We start from the raw sequence: 19,103 nt of genomic DNA, 5'->3' as shown, positions 1-19,103 counted from the left end.
GAGTCACAATCATGCGTCAAAAGCAAACTCCAAACCACTCTCTTGGAGAAGCCTTATTTTACTCGTCTCTGGGGTAGCTGCCCTTCCTCTGTGCTCCTGCAGTACATTTTCTTACAAGATCATGGTGTAACTTTTTGTTCTCATGTCTGTTTCCTCCACAAGAAACATTCTTAACCATCTAACATTCTTAATCATCTGCATTTTATTATGCAGATGCAGGAAAGGACTGCACCTTATTAATCTTTGTACATTCATATTGAAAAATGACTGCAGAGATGATGGATGGATGGATGGATGGATGGATGGATGGATGGATGGATGGTGGTTAGATGGATAAATGAATGGCTGGATGGGTGGATAGATGAATGGACGGATGGACAGATAGTGGTTGGATGAATGGATAAGTTAATGGTTGGATGGTTGAATGGATAAATAAATGAATGAATTCAACAAAGTGCCATAAAGCTCTAATTAGACCTTACAGCCAGGCACCTCCAGGAAGGTCATCTGTGGTACTACAGACAGTCTCTATTTCTTGAAGCTTCCCAGTTCAGGATGAAAAGCAGTGTGGCCTTGCAACTGGCAGCCAGTGGGTTTTTGACATTGATGTTCCCCATTGTTCCAGCAGGAAAGCTCAGAAAGTGTGTCGATCTTAGAGGAAGGGAAGTAAGGACCCCAAGGGGGGCTTTATCCCATCGCCGACCTGGCCTGTAGCCTCTTTGTCCACCTCCTCAGGTGTGTCCTCGTATGGGTCCCTTTCAGTCCTTTTCTCCGTCCAGGCATCTCAGATTTTATTTCCAGCTTGAACTATGGCAGGAGAATGCCACCTCTGGGCCCAGGCTGACAGAGTAGCAGATGGCATTAGTGATGGAGGGTACCATGGCCGAAGCCACTGTCTGCAGCCCAGTGCCTACCTGTCCCTCTCGGGACAATGGCACATTTCATTCTGTTCATTTCGCTGTTGGGGAGCTGCTCTTACAGTAGCCACATGAGAAGTGCACCTTCTGCAGCCCAGAACCTTCATCAGCTCTTCCAGGAAGACCTTCTAGGCCAGCTTGGTTCACTAAGGAAACATGAATTAATTCTGGAATCAACTGGAAATGAAATGGAGTGTGGAGCTCCTTATGATCCAGAGAACCCGCATGTGGCCCGCCCAAGCTGGATCAGAAAGACCCTGAGGCTTTGGGGAAAAGAGCCGGGCCCAGCCCAGCCGCCCTGGAATCCTCATTCAGGGTTTATGAAGCAGCAGGCAGAGCAAAAATGGCTAAATTTGGTTGTGTTTTTATTTTTGTCCAGCCACAAATACCGGCAAAAAACAGAAAACGATTCCTTCCCTTCCTAGAGCCAGGCTGATTATATTTTTAGCTTCAACTATGGTTTTGGACTTTTAGCATGCTAAACACCCTTCCCACAGCAGGCAACGGTGGGCCGAATTTTAGGATTTTTGCCTAGACTGGAGTGTTGGTTGTCTGAGTGTAACTGTCACTAGGCTTTGTGCAGCTGTGACAATAGAGAGTGGTTCCAGACAGACCCACAAAGAGTCCCAATTCTGGCCTTAGGGACCTCCAGGAGAGTCCTTTTCAAGGAGGAATGTGCACTCAGGGTGGATGGTTGTCTGGGCGGCAACCCTGGATGAAAGGAAGACGAGGAAAAAGAAAGGAACAGGGAAGGGAGCTGTTTATTGAAAGGCTGCCAGTAACACAGTGGTTCCGAGCCAGGGCTCTGGAGGCAGACCACCTGGTCCCAGCCCTGCCTCCACACTTCCTAACGCTGCGGTCTTCTGGAATGTGCTCACCATTTCTGGGCCTCAGGTCCTTACCTATCAGATGCAGACAGTAACAAGTCCCGCCTCCGAGCTCCGCTGCCTGAGATCCTGCCCATCCAGCATGTAGCACAGCACCTGACATGCAATGAGGACTCGACAAGCACCATTTATATTATGACCGTGCTGTTATTGCAATGCTAGACACTTATGCATAGGCTGGGTCATTAAGACTTGGGGCAACCCGGTGAGGAGGGTTACTGCGCAGATGGAAAACTGAGGCTCAGTGGGCCAGATAACGTCCCCGAGCACCCACAGCAAGTGTGACATAGCCAGACCTCAACCCTGCCCTGGCCAACCGCGGTTTTGCCACCACGCCTTCTCCAGGACCAGTCAGTGCTGCCACGTGATTTAAAGGGACTTATCGCTGACTGTATGGGAACTGCTCTAAATAAGGAACCAGATCCCTCCTCGCCCTCTGCTCCCCAGGGCTCTTCACTTTCTTTCCACTTGAGTGATAGGAACACTAAAGAGGGGATACCAGGGGTGATCAAAAGAGCCCTGAGACAGAAGGTGGGATGGTGACTTCCAGGGACTGCGGGGGGAGAATGGGGCCTTGTTCCACGGGTGCAGCCTTTCCGTTTGGCAAGACGATTAAGTGCTGGGGGTGTGTTGCACAACAAAGTGAATGTGCTTAACGCTACTGAACCGCACACTTCAAATGGTTAAGATGGTCAGCTTTATGTTGTGTGATTTTTCTTTTTCTTAACCAGAATTTAGAAAACAAAACAAAAACCTGACCCACAAGAGCACGGGTGCGGGAGTCATGCTGCCGTTGGGGCCAGGGATTCGGAGCTTATCCCGGTCAGGTCCCCTTAGGGGTCACAGCGGCAGCACCGCTGGTCCACGCCGGCCAGCCGGCCACACACTGCGTGAAGCCCCGGGCCGAGCGGCACACGTCTGACGGCAGCCTTACCCTCTGAGCTCTTCAATGCTCCTCTCTCACACACTTTGCCCTTTTTGACTTCCTTCTCGTCCCCTGTCCTTCTGAAGTTTTCAGCTATCTCCTAGGATGCAAGGGGGAAAATAGCAAAATTGCACCCAGGGAATGTGGCTGCTTGGTGTGTGGGGAGAGCGTGAGCTCTGGGGCCAGAAGCTGAGAGGAAGCTCACCTTTTCTTTCCCTTCGGGCAGCTTCGCTCACGGATAGAGCGCTGCAGTCCTCCCCCGTAACCAAGCAAACACCGTTCACGCTAAGTGGAGAAACTCAACCAGGCTAGAAACCGGTCTTGGCCCTGGGACATTTGGGGGAGTGAGATGCTGAGGATTCTGGGGCAGAAGATGTGGGGACACCGGTTTGGGTATTCACTAGTGGTTATGCTGCGGACGATGTTCGGACAGAGAGGCATGCGAGGGAGCGTGGAACAGGGTGTCCCTCTGGGCCGCACGACCCCAGGACGGCAGCCAGCACGGAGACCACAACAGTGGGCCGGCCTCCCTCGGAAACCCGGGCTGCCTTCTTTTCTGTGATGTTAGCATGGGCCATTCCCAGGGGAGAGTCGAGCTCTGTTGGCAGCATCCAACCGGGGGCATCCCTACCGGGCTGCGTTTTATCTCCTAGAACTGCGATCCCTGGCCCAGAGCCGGCTGTACCCTTGGGCCTGTGTAGACGGTAACCAGGGCCAATGATACTTGGATGGGCCCATGAAAATGGTTTAATTTCTTTTAAAAATAGAAGAAAAAAACTGAACTTTCAGGTCAAAGGACATGTTATAATATAGAATATTAACATATTGGACTTTATACCAACACAGTTGTAAAATATATTATTATTATCATTATTGTTATTATTTATTATTTTATAGAAGAAGGTGCCCACGAAGGCACAGGTGTCCAGGGCCCACGAAAGGGGCCCTGCTTGCTCTGGTCCAAAGACCCAGACTGGCAGAGACTCCACGGGGCCCTCCAACCCATGGGTATGTGCCTGGCCCTCGTCTCTGTTCCTATAGCAACCGGTGTCTCTCCCTCCCACCTCACCGTTTAGGATCTGAAATTTTCTCTCTGGTATGTTATTTCTTTTTGGCCACCCATTTCACATGCCACTTCTGTCACTTGACAATAGTTCTCTGGAGCATATGGTGAGAAAAATTCCAAAGGCTTGTCTGGGTCGGTGGGAAAGAATGTTGTGATCCTTTCGTGGTGTCTCCCCCAGGCTCGTGATGGGCAGGGCAGTGGCCAGGCTGTCCTTGCTTCTGACTGACCTCCGCCTTCCATCCCCTACTTGAGGAACTACACGCTCCGCAGGACGGAATACGCCTGACAGGTGCTGAGGATCCCACCAGGAACAATCTGGAAAGACTTCTAATACATGTTGATTGATTGATTGAACTGGTGTCTGAATGCTTGATTCACTATAATGTCCCCTTGACACCCTCTCTTTCTTCTCTTCCGTTTTAGGCGTCTGAACAAGAATAAGCTGCAAGTCCTTCCAGAACTGCTTTTCCAGAACACGCCGAAGCTCACCAGACTGTGAGTAGAGTTGAATTGTGTTCTCTGCCTGGTGTCTTGCCTGGCTTTGGTCATGTGGAGAACGTGGTTGCCTTTGTGTGTGGAGCCTCAGGCTGTGAGGACGTTGGCAGTTAGGCCTCGGCAGGGCGTCCGTGTGCTGTGCCCCCACCCTACCCTCCCAGGATCACGACCGAAGTGGCCAGTGGGGGCTAGCAGCTTGTGGTAGTGGAGGAAACACTGCCCTTTAACTTGGGTCTGAACTTACCACAGGGGAATGCCCTGAGGGGGGGATTCAAGGTGAGTTTATTCACGGGAGAGCCCCCCAGTGGTCTCCGAGGGCATGGATTTGGCCTATTCATTTCAGCCTTACCTCCTTGCTGGCTACAAGTCTGGCATGTCGCCTGCTGGCTACCACTGCCAGTCTGGGAACCATTTTGTGGGAAAAGAAAGAAGCACCTTGAATTTTGCTTTGTCTTTCGGAATGGTCCAGGATATAATGCGGCGGGAAGAGTTGGAGAGGCCTCCGTGCATTTACTGAGTGTGCATTTGGAAGCTCAGGACCTGGAGAAGTACATCAGATGGAGACTGTGGTTCACGTATTGTGGGCGTTAGGCAGGTGCTAATTACTGACGGTGAGCCGCTCCGTGATTTTGAACCTGAGAGTCCTATTGGCAGTGACTAGCATACATTGTGGGGTGAACTGGGGTGCCCAAAGCTTGCCAGTGGAGTGACACAGTGACACGCTACTTAGCAGTCAGGCAGCGAGATGTATAGCCTGGCTGGGAAGACTCTTACGGTACTAGGGAGGCACCAAGCGGTGGCCACCATTCTCATTTCCAATGGCCGAGTTTACCACCAACTTTCGCAGTCAAACAGTGCATGCCGTTCCCGGGATAAAGTGGGAAATACGAACCTCATGTCGGTGTGTACCCTGAGGAATGAGTTCTGAATTAGGAATCTATATCACTATGTCCGTCTGTACACACACAGTGAGACTATATACATAAATGTATTTTTAAGGGTGCTTTGTTGGAGCAAGAATAGGCAAGGTCTGGCTGGTGTTTCCGTGGTACAGTGACCTCGCTTGCCTTCTCTAGGACACACCAGTGCTCTGTCAAGTTCTCCTCGTGCTGTGTGTTCCATTTCTCTTGCTCAGTCCACCTGGCCGACTTTGCTAAATGTGGGGAGGTATATGCCTCCCTTTCTGCTCTTCCACTCTGAATCCACCTTGATGGGCGCGAGGGTGGATGAAGTGCAGTGAGTGTCTAGCAGGGCCGAGTGAGCAAAACTAAGAGGGCGTACAGGCAAAGCACCTTGATTTTGAACTTCCTCTCCTCTGTATAGTTCCTTCTTTAAATGCTCACCTAATAGCCATCTCTTCACCCATTGTGCCTTCTCAACCTGCTCCTAACTAAATAATGCAGACTATCTGCTATTCGTCTGGAATCTCAGCATTGCTTTCTAGGCAAATAGAAGGCACCTCAGGCTGAGCCTGCTAGGAGGCTTTGAGCAGGTGGGGTCTGAGTGTTCCCCTTTCTTACTGAGGGAGGCTGGGAGAGTCACTTTCCCTTCTGTGCCTAAATGTGCTCATCAGGAAAAGGAAGACATGTCCTCTTCCCTTCTACCTACCTCACGAGCAGCTGTAAGTATCCAGTAAGACGACGGTGTGCGTGTGTTTTCTAGGGTATAAAGTGTGATGTGAGTGTAACCACCATGATAGTTGTTGTTCCTCCTGCATCTCTCACAACCTTGGTTTCCAATCTCCTTTCTCTGGGAGCAGCAAAGAAACTAGGAGTTGCTATGAGCACGGACATAAATTACAGTGCTGAGCTTTTGCTTCAAGCCAGAGAGCTACACCGGGAAGGCTGGGCCGACGCTGGACTCATTTCGGTATCCCCTCCTGCTCTATCTAGGCCCCTAGCCAGGCACAGAGTGTGGTACACGTGGACACTCGTGAACAGGCGGATGAATAGATGAATGATACAGGCCTGAGGGTATAAACAGCGTTCTCAGGGGAACTCTGGTTCTTTTACCCACAATTCATTCATTCACTCATTAATTCATTCAGTAGGCTTTTCCCGGATGCTTGTTCCAGGTTGGCAGTTCTCTGTGTGCCCCATCATGAGATATTCTGAGTGGCTACCAAAAAGCTAAGAGCTAAATAGAATTTTTTTTTTCTTTTTTTAATTGAAGCAGCTATATTAACCCAGGTTTGGGCTGTAATCAGCAATCCTTTTTTTCTCTCTGGGCTTGATCCTTGATTTTTCTTAATGGCCCTATTGTGTCTTTGTCTTACTTTATCAGCCACTCCAGGGCCTTTTGGGGAAGTAAACAGGGTACAAATTAGAAATCAATAAATGTGCAGTCATGAGTGTGTATACACATATGCCACCGGCTCTGTTTTAAAAGAGCGCTGCGTCTCAGCAGACACAGCGGGCCATTTTCTAGGGAATGGTAAATGTGGAGACTGTGTGGCTGTCTACGCCTGAGCCTGCACGTGAGACATGCAGCAACTCCAGTCACACCCTGTCTTATTGGAGCTATAGACAAAAACTCCTTAATACTCAATGTTTATACAAGGGCTATGGACGTGTAATTAGACATGTTTCAAGTAGTGATGGGAGAGAGAAATACTATTTATTGAGAAGCTTTGCTATTGTAATAATACTACTTCCTAGTGACAGAAATGTAACTAAAGTTAGTGTAACCCAAAGAGGACATATATTAGTTCATATGCCTGACGAGTCCAGTGATCGTTGTAGGTGGCTTTTGGGACAGCAGGATCCAGGGGCTCAGTGGTGTCCATCCTTTGGCTCCGTACTCATGACAGTGGCCAAAAGCAGAAGACTCCGAGGGTTCTCCTCCAGCAACTCAGGGGAGCAGGTGCCCTGGCCAGCAGTCCTGCAGGAGAAAACTGAAGGTGGATAGCTTAACATGGCCACACAACCGTGTCTGAGCAAGCTCCTGTTTGCAGTGATAGGTGTCCTCTGGGCGAGGAAGCCGTGGTCAGGTATTCATCCCACTTGTTTGGGGATGAGGGCCTGGGCCTGGGTTTCTCAAAGGAAAGAATAATTCTGTTATCAGACGACAGAACGGATGCAAACTTGAAAACAACAGATATCTGCACGTGTACTGAGCATCCACTCTCTGCAGTTCCCCGTATTGTGAGTGAGTGCTTTGGCACTGCACAGTAACTCCTCAAGATAGTAACAGGCGTAAGCGCATTGGGTGCCAGGTACTGTTCTGAGCACTTTACATGTAACGCATCTGATACTCCTAACAACCCGGGAGGGTGGGTACTATGCATATCACTGTCCTATAGATATGAAATTGGTGCTTATTGAGGTTAAAGAACTTGTCCGGTATCAAAGAACTACTTAGTGACAGAACCAGGACTCAAATTTGCATAATCTGACACCGGAGTTTACTTTTCTCTACTGTAATCAGCTCCCTGCCTCAATCCTCCCATTTCATAGAAGAGAAAACTAGAGCTCAGAGTTTCAGTGACTTGCCCGTACATCCCATGTTTCTAAGAAGCAACACTGCATTGGACACTCTGCCTCAGGCTCAGATTGAACCTTCACACCAGAAGGGAATCTTTGTTAAATCTACTTCTGAAGCTCAGAAGAGTTATCTAACTTATCTGTACTCATGTAACCAGGATACAGTGGGCCAGGGACTCACATGTGTGCCTGTGTCACCACCACACTTACTACCATGCCACATGGCCATGCTCATTATTTATGGAGACGTAAAGTTAGTCTGGAAAGGACCGATAACGGCCCTGCCATATATCCAAGCACTTCTGTGAGGCCTTGGCTGGTTACCCCGCTCCCACGCCCGCAGACCTAGCGCCATCTGATTCATCGATGCACGTGTGTATTACTGGCGTATCTGTCCTCTTACTTTGCTCTCAAGCACATGGAGCATGGCCATAGCATGCTAGGGTTTAGAAGTGCCCTGAGCTTCAGGTACCATATCACCATGGTCTGTGAAACGCCAGCAGGTTCCCTGTCATGCCTTTCCCACCCAGTGGACATTGGCTCCCTCCCATCCTGATGCAGATCATAAGGTTCCCAAGGTCGGGACTGTGCTTCCGCCCTTTCCAGATTCCCAAGGGGCTCCTGATCCAGAGCAGAGCACAGGAGACGGCAGGGAAGTGAAACAGTTAAGGGGCTGCCAATTATGTGCCGTGAGACTTAACGTCTCCAAGTCTCAGGTTCTTCATCAGTAAAACGGACACCAACAGGACCTTCTCTGTGTCGGTGTGAAGATACGTGGAAACCATCCGTGGGCCGTCTTTAGCCCTAAGAATAGCACATAGCAAGTGCTCACGGAGAGATGACTGGTTCACTTCCGCTAGCTGACTGGTGGACTGGTGCATGTGCTGGGGCCTTGGCATCTGTGGTGGGAACATTTCAGCACCTGGAAAAGAATTCAGGCTCCAACATAGATGAGGGCTGAGGGAAGCACTGCTCCTGGAGTGGGAAGAGCCTGGTCCTCACACTGGCTCTGCCAACCACAAGCTGTGTGGCCTTGGGCATGTTACTTCAGTGCTCTGGGTCTCAGGTGGGTTATCTAGGGAGGGTGGGGTGGGGCATGTTCTGTTACATGGTCTGTAGGTTAACTTGTGTGTGTGTGTGTGTGTGTGTGTGTGTGTGTGTGTTGTGTGTGTGTCCTTCCAACTATATCTTTCACCTACACATGAAAGAGGGAGTGAGGGATTTCTGGTTATTGGAGGTTAAGCGGCTAACACTGCTAGAAATTCTTTAGCAGGAGCAGAAGACGAGGTGAAAACAGTGATTAAAAGCCTTCTCCATCTCACTCAATTAGAGAGCTTGGAAGGAGAGGAGGGACACAGTGGTTCACAACTGTTTTTTAAGGGTTTGGCTTTGCCATCTGAGGATGAGCAGACCACCGGGGTCCTTTTGGCCCACCTCTCCTGGATTTGGGTCCAAAGAGCCCATTAAGTATTTGGCAGTGCTTGAAAACCAGTAGCTGGATAGGCAGTTATGCTAGCAGTGGTGCAGACACCTCCAACTGTTCTCTACTCAGTCCTGCGGGGTATTTGACAGCTTTTAAAAGATGCCACTAGGTTAAACCTGTTGCTCACTTGGGTCAGAGGAGCAGCAGAGACTCGGGAAGCTAATCCCCAGGCAGATGAAAACAGTAGGAAATGTGGTCGACCAACTTAGCCCGAGTCCCTGGGGCTCCTATCATGGCTGAGCAGTGGCCCTCAGAGTTCGGACATGAGACTTCCGTTTCCAGGGAACTTATTTCCAATGAGCGAGCCCTCCTCGGAACCCTCATCTCTGCATACTTGTCCCTCTCCTCTGTGCTGGCCGTTTTCAGCTCTTATCACAGCCGTGTGAGTACATGCCCTGTCTCCCCAACCAACCCGGAAGCTGCATTCAGCAAGGTGACCTCATGTCTCTTTGAGGCAACCCAGTATTTGCGCAAAGAACAGAAACTAGGGAAGCGTACAGGCCTGGGTTTGCATCCTCCTCTCTGGTGACCCTGGGCAGTGACCTCGCCTTGCTCAGTCTCCAGCTGGTTTGCTACATGCAACAGGAAGAACCATCGTAGTTCCTGTCCTAGATGCTCAGGCTGCCGTAACCGAGTACCTCAGACTGCATGGCGTGAAGAACAGGAATTCGTTTCCTGTTCATGGCTTAACGAACAGGAATTTGGGGCCTGAAAGGTGAAGAGCAAGGTGCTGGCAGCGTTGCTTTCCTGCGGCCTCTCTCCTCGTCCAGCAGACAGCGGTCGTCCTGCTGCCTCTTCCCATGGCCGTCCCCTCTGTTCTCACACACCCCTGGTGTTTCTGCCTCTTCTCATAAGGACACCAGTCATAGTGGCTTAGGACCCCACGCTCACGGTCATGTTCTAGCGTAATCACCTCTTGAAAGACCTGATCTCCATTCTGAAGGACTGGGGGACAAGGGCTTTGACATGTGAATTGGATGGGAGGGGGGACACATTAACACATAACCGTTCCCAAATTGTGCTGCATATTTACCGTGGGTCACGTGCTCTGCGAACTGCTTTCCCGTATATTCTCTTACTCATTCTCAGGGTTAGGAGGCTAGATGCTAGACTGTCCCCATTTTAGAGATAAAGAAACAAGGGTGCTCGAGACTTAGACAGCTTGCCCAAGTGCACGGAGCCAGTAACTGGCAGAACCAAAATTCAAACCCAGGCTTGCCTGACTGCAGAGCCCACAATGCTAACCACGGTTTCCATTCTGTAGTCACGAGACGTTCGTAATTAGTCAACGTGCCAGGCACGTAGTGGAAGCTTGGTTGGCTCTAGTTCCTTGATTTCTGTGAGGCCCTAAATGAGTCCAGATTCGTACCTCTAGGTAGTACCTTCTGCTATTCACAGATTCTTTTGCAGCCACCTTAGTCTTCCAATTCTGCACTGAACTTTAAAGCATCACTACATGGAACATGTGTCGCCATAAAACTCTGTATTGATGTGAAACAGTGCTGTAAAAGTGAAAAACTGGTGGAGAAAACAAAACCCATGCTGCTCAATTTTCCAGCAGAGTTGTTACCTGACGTGGTGAAATGATAATACGATGATGGGAAAACCAATCCCTCGTGGTGGTGGCAACCTCCGACACCGCCTGCCTGCCTGTGGCTGGATCCCAGACACCTGCTCCCGTAGTGCTGGCCCAGCCTTCAGAGGCCAGGGTTGGACGGTGAGACCAGCCTCACCATCGCAGACACAGGGTCACTTTTTCCAGGGGCACAGCCACCTAAAGCTCATGGAAAATGTCCCTGCAAATTGGAGCTCTGTTTCCTCCTCCTCGTTCTTCATTCCTCCTGTGCTTGACACTGTGGTGAGGCAGACCTTCGGTTTGCGTTACGGAATACGAATACTTCCTCGATGGCAACTTCCGTCCTGTGCTTGAAGACAGCTTTGCTCTAATCCGCGGGTGGATAAGTAATGGATTACAGTGGGGGCCATGTCGCTCTTGGGGTTTCTCCTTTGTGTGAGTTGTACTGTCTCTGCAGGACCTTAACCGGAACCAGGAAAGAAGTCACGCAAGGTTTCTTTTCTTCTCTCTCCTTCACTGCAGTTTTATGTAGCCGAGCACAGAAGCCTGTTGTCTTATCCTTGATGACACGGCTAACACTTAGAGTTGTCTTGCAGACACATCGTATAGAATTTCAGGGCTAGGAACAAAAGTTATCTAGGCCAGCATTTCTCAAACTGTACCCTGCTTCGGAAGATCTGGGAATCTTGTTAAAATATGGGTCCTGGTTCTGGAAGTCTGTGGTGGGACCTTAGGGCCTGCGTTTCTAACACGCTTCCGGTGATGTCCCTGGCCCAGGACCACACTCTGCAGAGCAAGGATCTAGGCTATATGGTTCTCAAACTTAGCATATGGAGAGGAAAACAAATCCCTTGAGGTCCTGGTTAAAATGCTGGTTCCCAGGCCATGTACCCAAGAAGTCTAGTTCAGTAGATCAGGAATGGACTTAGGAATTTGAGTTTGTAAACAGGCACCCTGGGTGATTTTGGTGCATGGCACCCATGGGACATGTTTTGAGAAACATGATCTAGTACAGCCCCTATTATTTTATAGATTTGGGGGCAGGGAAGGAATCAAACATCTCTTGATGTGTTACCTTCTGCCTGTGCCACCTTCCTTGGTCCTCCTGCAAGACAGGTATTTCTATGCCCACCACACATGATGAAACTGAGTCTTCAGGAGTTTAACTCACCAGGAATAAACCCAGGTCTTTCTGACACCCAATTCTGTGGTTTTATTGTACTTTATCACGTGCCTCCTATGTTGAAGCACACCTTGAAGTAGAGAAAGAGAGAGAGAGAGAAAAAAAACAATCATGGACCTCTGCAGCTTTCAAAGTTCAGTATTTGTACTTTATGCTCCTATGAGCATATATGAACACATGTTCATATCTGAGATCTAGGGTATTAAGACTTGAAACATTAAAAGAGAAAAAATTACAGACTTAAATGAATGTTTGCAAGTAGACATTTGTAAATTCCCTCCAGTTTATCAAAGATAAACTTGGGTTTTACTTTTTCAAATTCTTCAGCTCTTTGGGCCAGCAGAATGATTTTCTAAAGTGATCAGGCAATAGTTGAACTGAGAACATTCTACTAGCTTAGAAAGTTGTTGTTGTTGTTGTTGTTGTTTTTTTAAGAAAGAAAACCAAGCTGTGACTTTACAATGCTTTGGAATTACAGAATATGCTTGTAATTTTTACAATTCTGCGCAGACTTCTTTGCCACATCTGGTTGATATTACTGGCAGGGATATATGGGGGAATAAACCATAGGCTGGAATGTGAAACATCCCACAAAATGAGTTTCTTATAGATTGCTGCATAAAACATTCAGAGTCTCCCTTTCTTTGGAAGGGTGGCTTAAGTGATTTCATGGATTCAGTATTTTCTTTGGTTTGAAGGTAAACGGTTTTTGCTGGTCTACTTGGTGGGGGTTCCCAGATGTTTTTTCTGAAGATGTGTGCAAAGGGTTAACCATTCCAGAGTCATGCCCTGGATCAGGGTGAGCCAAGCTACCCTGAAAGGAAGTCAGCCCAACCTTTGGTCAAAAACACTGGCCCCTGGTGATGATGTTGAAACCCTGGGCCAACTGAAATTGCAAGGAAAAGGGAAGAATGCAGGGAGACTGGGTCAGGTGTGTAAGGACCTCAGGAAACCTCCTGAACCTCCGCGTGGGTGGTACGTTAAACAGCTGATGGCAAGAAGAGTTCAGCTCTCTCACATGCCACTGGAAGCCTTCGCACATCCGGCCGGGCATTCTCTGTGCTGTGGACGGAAACAGTGAGTTGGGAAAATGTAAAAATAAAACAAACGCCCAGCTGATACCTGGAAATCAGTCAATTAATTCCCAGTTGGGGACATTCCTGTCCAGTTCCCAGGAAAAGAATTGCGTGACCAGGATCCCGAAAACATTCACTGAACACCTACTGTGTGTGTGTGTGTGTGTGTGTGTGTGTGTGTGTGTGTGTGTCGCTGCCACGTGCCGGTGGCTAGGATGCTGAGGACAGAATGCAGACGTGTCTGAGCTGAGCCCACAGGGTGTGAGTACGGGCTCCTCGCCACCTGGCTGCTCCTCAGACTTCCTTGGCCGGGACCCACCTGCAGGGTTGGAACAGTTCAGAGCACCATGTGCTGTGGCATGTGGTAGGGTCGGCCAGCCGGCAGGACTGCATGGCCATTTCCAAGAGTGCTCAGGTAAAAGCTGCGTCCTCCAGTGACAACAGCCGTTTGCGGAGAATGAGACCCAGAGGCCAGCCTCACCCACACTGCGGGGTCCTCCTTCTCGAATCTGGAGATAGAAACTGCCTAGGGAATTGACAATGTCAGGGAAATACCGCATTGTATGTAGAAAAACATCAGCCTTTTGAGGTGGGCAGACCCGAAACACACATTCTTCAATTGCCTGAATGATGCAAATGTACCCACATCTAATAATCCTGAAATATTTGTTCTTGAATCACATTCACCATCAACAGAAACATTTCTAAAGAGCCTAATCATCTCTCATTCTCAACCAACATTTGGGAATCTCTCCAGGGGACAAATACTGTTTGAATTTGATGCCCCAAATTGTAGCATAATTTCAGATCACACTCACACACAAAAAGTCTGTAACTTTGGCTTTCTTCTGGCTTTCCTGTGGGCACAGGATTCTGGATATTGAACATTAATTTCCATTTGTAAGGTTTGCAGTCCATTTACACAGTCCTGGAGATTGAAACTTGTAATGAAAGTGTTGACACAGTATTAACAACAGCAAAACTATGATAACACAGTACTGTCCAAACCAAATAGAAATGGAGAAGTTTAAGTAAATTTCACGCTCCTTGCCTGGATGTGGTGTGCTGGACCTGAGTTTCTGATTCATGGTTTACAATAATATTTTAATGTTTTATTCATGATGTTTCTTTCTTCCCATCATTCCTTCTCTAATTCTCCTCACCCCACTTAGGGTGATGACGCCCCTTGGAAGTCTGGCCCCGTCTAGATTGGCGCTGCCTGGTGTATAGCCAAGAACTCTCCCCACGGTTGGCCAAGTAGAGTGTTCAGCTATTGAGCCGATGGTTTGGCCTTTCACTGGTGTGTCTAGGGTGGTCGGCTCGAATTTTTTATCAGTGAGTCAGCTTTTGATGGGAATATACATAGAATCATGCCAACATTTCTCCTAGTGACTTTTGGAGGTCAAAATGCTGTACGGAGAAAAGGGAGAAAACTGCATTTTTGAGAGGATGAAAGGGTGACCAAGGATTGGTCACCCTTTCATCTCAGTTTCATTTTAATTTAGGATTCATACGACTCCAAGCTCTGGCTCCAGATGCTCAGAGAGACCCAGCTTCAATAAATTTTGAGAAAATGGAAATCAGGAGTAGCAATACAGAAAAAAATGTTGGATCATCAATTTCACTAATACCGTGGCCCTAATCACCTCTTTCCTGTGACTCTATATTACCTCCGCTCCTTTGTTTTTCCCTCAAAAGTACATGAACGTACACATAACACAGCACACACATACACTTAAAACCTTCTCTCTATAGGACGATCGCAGGCAGATAGATGAAGATCCCTTTCAGGCTGCTGAAGGAAAGCACAGACATACTTTCACATTAGTGAAGGATACTGCCTTGTCAATTAGCTGAAATCACTGAGCAACACTGTGAGGAGATACCAGGGGTCAGAAAGGCACGAGCAGTGGTACAGGGAGGGGAGATGCTTTGTCTCCTTGTCTCATAATTGGTGTGTTTGGTGCATAGAGATGGCAGTGGCAGATCTGTGTCAGAGACAGTAAATTACTATGCATGTTTTCTCATCTCCAGAGAGTTTCTCTTTTCCTTGGAAGAGACATTCATGGGTCAGGCTTCTACCCGAGACCCTCAGGGACTTTTACTGCATTTTACAACACAGAGAAGAGCATTGTCCACCCGAGTTCCCAAGGGCTCAGCCATTGAACAAAATTAGCTTAGGAAATAATTGTTATAGCTTCCATTGCTAACGGGCCTTCTCTGCGGATCCTCTTCCTCTATGCAGGGCACTTCCTTTATTTAAATAAAGTGAAAGATGGGAGATCATTAAGGCCTAATGAGGCCAGAAAAGCAGCAGCAGGGAAAGTGGAGTTGCCCAGGGAATACTCTACTCACCATTTTCTCCACAAGGGTACCGTCCCCAAGTGGGGAGTCACACAGACTGGGGGGGAGATGGGGTAGAATTTGTCAGCTCTTCCTTCGCCATGCATTACCGATTTGTCCACCACCTTCTGTCTCTGCTGCCACCATCCTTTCTTAATTAGATGACTACAAGGGCCTCCTCACTAAATCTTCCTGCTTCTATGGATGTTCCCTCACCATCCATCCAAAAGCCCCCATGTTCGTTTTAAGACAAATCAGATCTCATTCCCCATTTCAACCACATCATCCACAGAAGCAACCCACGTCCCTCCATTACACCTCCGTGCAGCACAAGGTGAGCTGACCTGAAGGGCCAGTGGGGTGTGATTCCGTGCTCCCACCGGAGAGAGAGAAACAGCCTGTGCCAGCATCCTCTGCGAGCAGATGTGAGCCCATGCCTGAGACTGGGAGCTGGTGAGGGAATGTTGTTTTGGGATGCTGATTTTCTGGGGGGAAAAAAAAAATTGATTACACTAATTTAGTGAACATTGACCTAACCCTCCAAATTATTTTTTCCCCCTTGATCTGAGATCTAAACCAGAGGTTGTTTGAAAGACATCTGGTGAATGAGTCCAAACCTGAAGTGAACCATATCTTCTAAAATAATTGAACCAGAACCACACTGGAACATCAAAATATTAATGTTTTCCAAACTAACTCACTCTGGGTCTCTGGCTGGTATAGCTACACCACCAATCCACTGTTTGCTCCTCTTCTCCACCCACCAAGCCCCCTGCCCCTCTGTCACTTCTCCTTTCTGCAAACCTATCATCGTTCAGCAGTGGGCCGACCCCCCAGGGGCACGGTGAAGGCAGGCCCCCCCCTCTCTCCCTCCCCCCCCCACCCCCAGGATAATGATCGATGCTGCTTTTCTGAACCCTTGACAAAGTCCCCATCCTGAATTCCGTGTCTTGAAGAAAGAGGATGTGTCTTTTCAGTGAGGATATATCCCCTAGGTGAATGGGGAAAGGGGGAAGATAAGATGGAGAGAAAGGAAGAAACCCTGGAATAAGGGGGAGACGGAAGGAGGAAGAACAACAACAAGCATGGAACAGAGGTGGTAAAAATAGAGATACAGTAGAGGAGAAAGGAAAGAAGGAAAAGAGGACTCTTTGGAGGAAAATACACCTTAGGTTTGTGTTTGTCATTTTCTGGTTCCTCCCAAGGCAGATGGGACATAATCTGATCACACACATACCTCTCCATTCCGTGCCAAGCTCTACGTAAGCATCTGTCTCTACAGCACCCCGTCAGGAGGTAGGAAGCATCATCTTCATACAGTGCCAGAGCTGGCTGGTACCTTCTGGAACTTCTCGGCCTTCATTTTATAGTTGGAGAAACTGAGGCATGGAGCAGTAGGGAACTCACAAACCCCAGCCCTCAGATTCCTGGTCCGGTGCTGTGGGCACAGCCCAAAGATTCCTTCTTACCTTGGTCATGATTTTTCGTTAAGTGAGGAGGAAGAAAAACTATGGAAGAAGGATTATTGGCTTACAAGGGATTAAGGATTAATGCTTCCAGGGGTCAGTGTGGCTTGGGTAACAGTTTATCTTTTAAGAAAAAGGATATTCTTTTGAAAGAGGCGATACTGGTTATAAATTTGCTCATCCAAGTAAGGATGAGTGATTGATCCCTATGATGGTGGAGGTTCTGTGGAAGCTTGTGGTTATTGTCACGACATACTAAGGAGGGGAATTGAAAGGGCAAACCTCATGTGAGAGCCATTCCAAGGAGAGATACAATAAAACCGGCAACCAAAAAGGAGGAGGAGAGGCTGACTCCCTCAGGCTTTCATCCTGGTGCTGGAAGAATGGAGGTGCCATCAGTGGGAAGAGAAGAGGAAGTCTTCTGGGCGGGGTCTGATGGAGACCACTTCTCAGAGTTTGCAGCCCTCCCTGGCACATCTGAATTGCCACCCTCTAGCAATTTCAGATGTTAAAAAGCTAAAGTCAGCTTGATATCAGCATCAGCAGCAGTTTCTTTCCCATCCCAGCTACTTACTTCTCCAAGGACAGATTCTTTATAAGGAGCCCGTGCACTTAAGCAAAAAGACCCTGGCCTGTTACTTACAACTGACCAGACACCAGGAGCTGACCAGGTTTTCCTAGTGGGCTGGGGCTCTGCACCCTACTTGCCTGTCACATGTCACATCTACCTATAGCAAATCAGCCAGCCTCCAGTATGGAGTCCCCAGTTGCTATGCTAATGATGGCAGCCCACCGCTCCCAAGAGGTGCTGACTTCCCAGATCAGCAGGAGGGACCAGTAATATCTCTTTCCAATGATATAATTTGATTCCATCATGGGAGGCTGCTCTGGTCCTAGCTCACTTAGCACTAAATCTCTCGCTAGATGCTCTCATTACTTAATCTTTTCAGGCCCCAGACCAGCCCGGGCTTCTTCTTTATTTATCTGGGGCCCTGTTTACTTCCCTGTTGTAAATTACTTCTGGCTCCCAGCCGTCTGATTGCCTCAGTGATAGACTAATAGCTCCGAGCTACTGCATTTGCCTTGTGTGATGAGGCAAATAATGTGCTTAACTTATGGGAGAGAAGTGCACCCTCCATTGATTTCAGTGGGGGAAAATATTACTCAGGGGAAAGGCCCAAATCATTTACCTAATGGCTACTGGTGGAAGCCGGTGTAATTACAGACAGAATTATGTGAAACAAATTGCCATGCCCATAAATCTAGACCTCCAGTTTCTCAGAGGCAGAGAGGGAATTGCAGCAGTGGCGTGGGTTCCTCCTCTCTGATAGTGGGTTTCTGAGAATGTGCTCACAGAAAGGATGTTGGCTTTCCAGTCTGCTGGGCAAGGGGGATGCTCTTTCTGGCTTCAAATTCTCTAAACATCTATGGCTGGACCGACTAGCCCATGGGCCCGTATAACCCCCTGCCACCTGCTACTGTAAATACAGTTTTATTGGGACACAGTCACACCCTCCATTCATAGGCACTCTATGGCTGTGTCTGTGCTATAGGGACAGAGTTGCAAAGTCATGACAGAGACAACGTGTCCTCCAAAGCCAAAAATATTTACTGTATGTCCCTTTATAGAAAAAAAGTTTGCCAATTCTTGCTCTACCAGGAGAACTTCCAAACAAATGTTTTATATGGCTATGGAGAGATTAATTTGGATCACACCCCTTAACTTTTCTTCCTTCAGATAATTCAATCCCATGTCAAGGAAATTCAAAGGGAACTAGAATGTTTATCATTCACTCTAGTGCTTCTGCATCTATTCATGTGGCCTGTTTTCAGAAACCATGTGACTTAATAGGTTTCGTGAGCCCATTTGACAGAAAAGTAAACTGAGACTCTGAAAGGTGAAGTGATTTGCTCAGGGTCATTCAGTGAGGAAATTGCAGAACTGGGATTCAGAACTGGGAATCCTTCCCACTGCCTTGCCTGTCTGGCTTCAAATTCTGTCTTCTTGCAGCTAAACTTCACTGCTTCCCAAGAAAAAGAAGGGAGAAGGATTGGCAGTGGGGAGGATTTATCTAGGCCTCGTCTGTCTCCACAGAAGGGGTGTGTGAGCAGCCAAAGCACAAGAAACACCCCAAGTAGAGGAGAAGTGAGGGGATCTTGTTTTCTTGCGGTAAAGTAGATGGTGGAGCAGACCGAAGGGTACT

At 48.2% G+C, this 19,103-nt stretch overlaps 1 protein-coding gene across 1 annotated transcript in view; it reads left to right on the top strand.

Annotated features, from left to right (window-relative positions):
- SLIT3 (slit guidance ligand 3) overlaps positions 1 to 19,103 on the top strand; it is a 555,128-nt gene that overhangs the window by 90,642 nt on the left and 445,383 nt on the right. Inside the window, exon 4 of the mRNA XM_033096396.1 lies at positions 4,219 to 4,290. Within this exon, the coding sequence (XP_032952287.1) occupies positions 4,219 to 4,290 (72 nt within the window). The remainder of the gene's footprint in view (positions 1 to 4,218; positions 4,291 to 19,103) is intronic.

The sequence above is a fragment of the Rhinolophus ferrumequinum genome, chromosome 24 (genome assembly GCF_004115265.2).
Source record: "Rhinolophus ferrumequinum isolate MPI-CBG mRhiFer1 chromosome 24, mRhiFer1_v1.p, whole genome shotgun sequence".
NCBI lineage: Eukaryota > Metazoa > Chordata > Mammalia > Chiroptera > Rhinolophidae > Rhinolophus > Rhinolophus ferrumequinum.
Note: the sequence above shows the minus strand (reverse complement) of the source record. Positions and strands in the feature narration are given on the sequence as shown.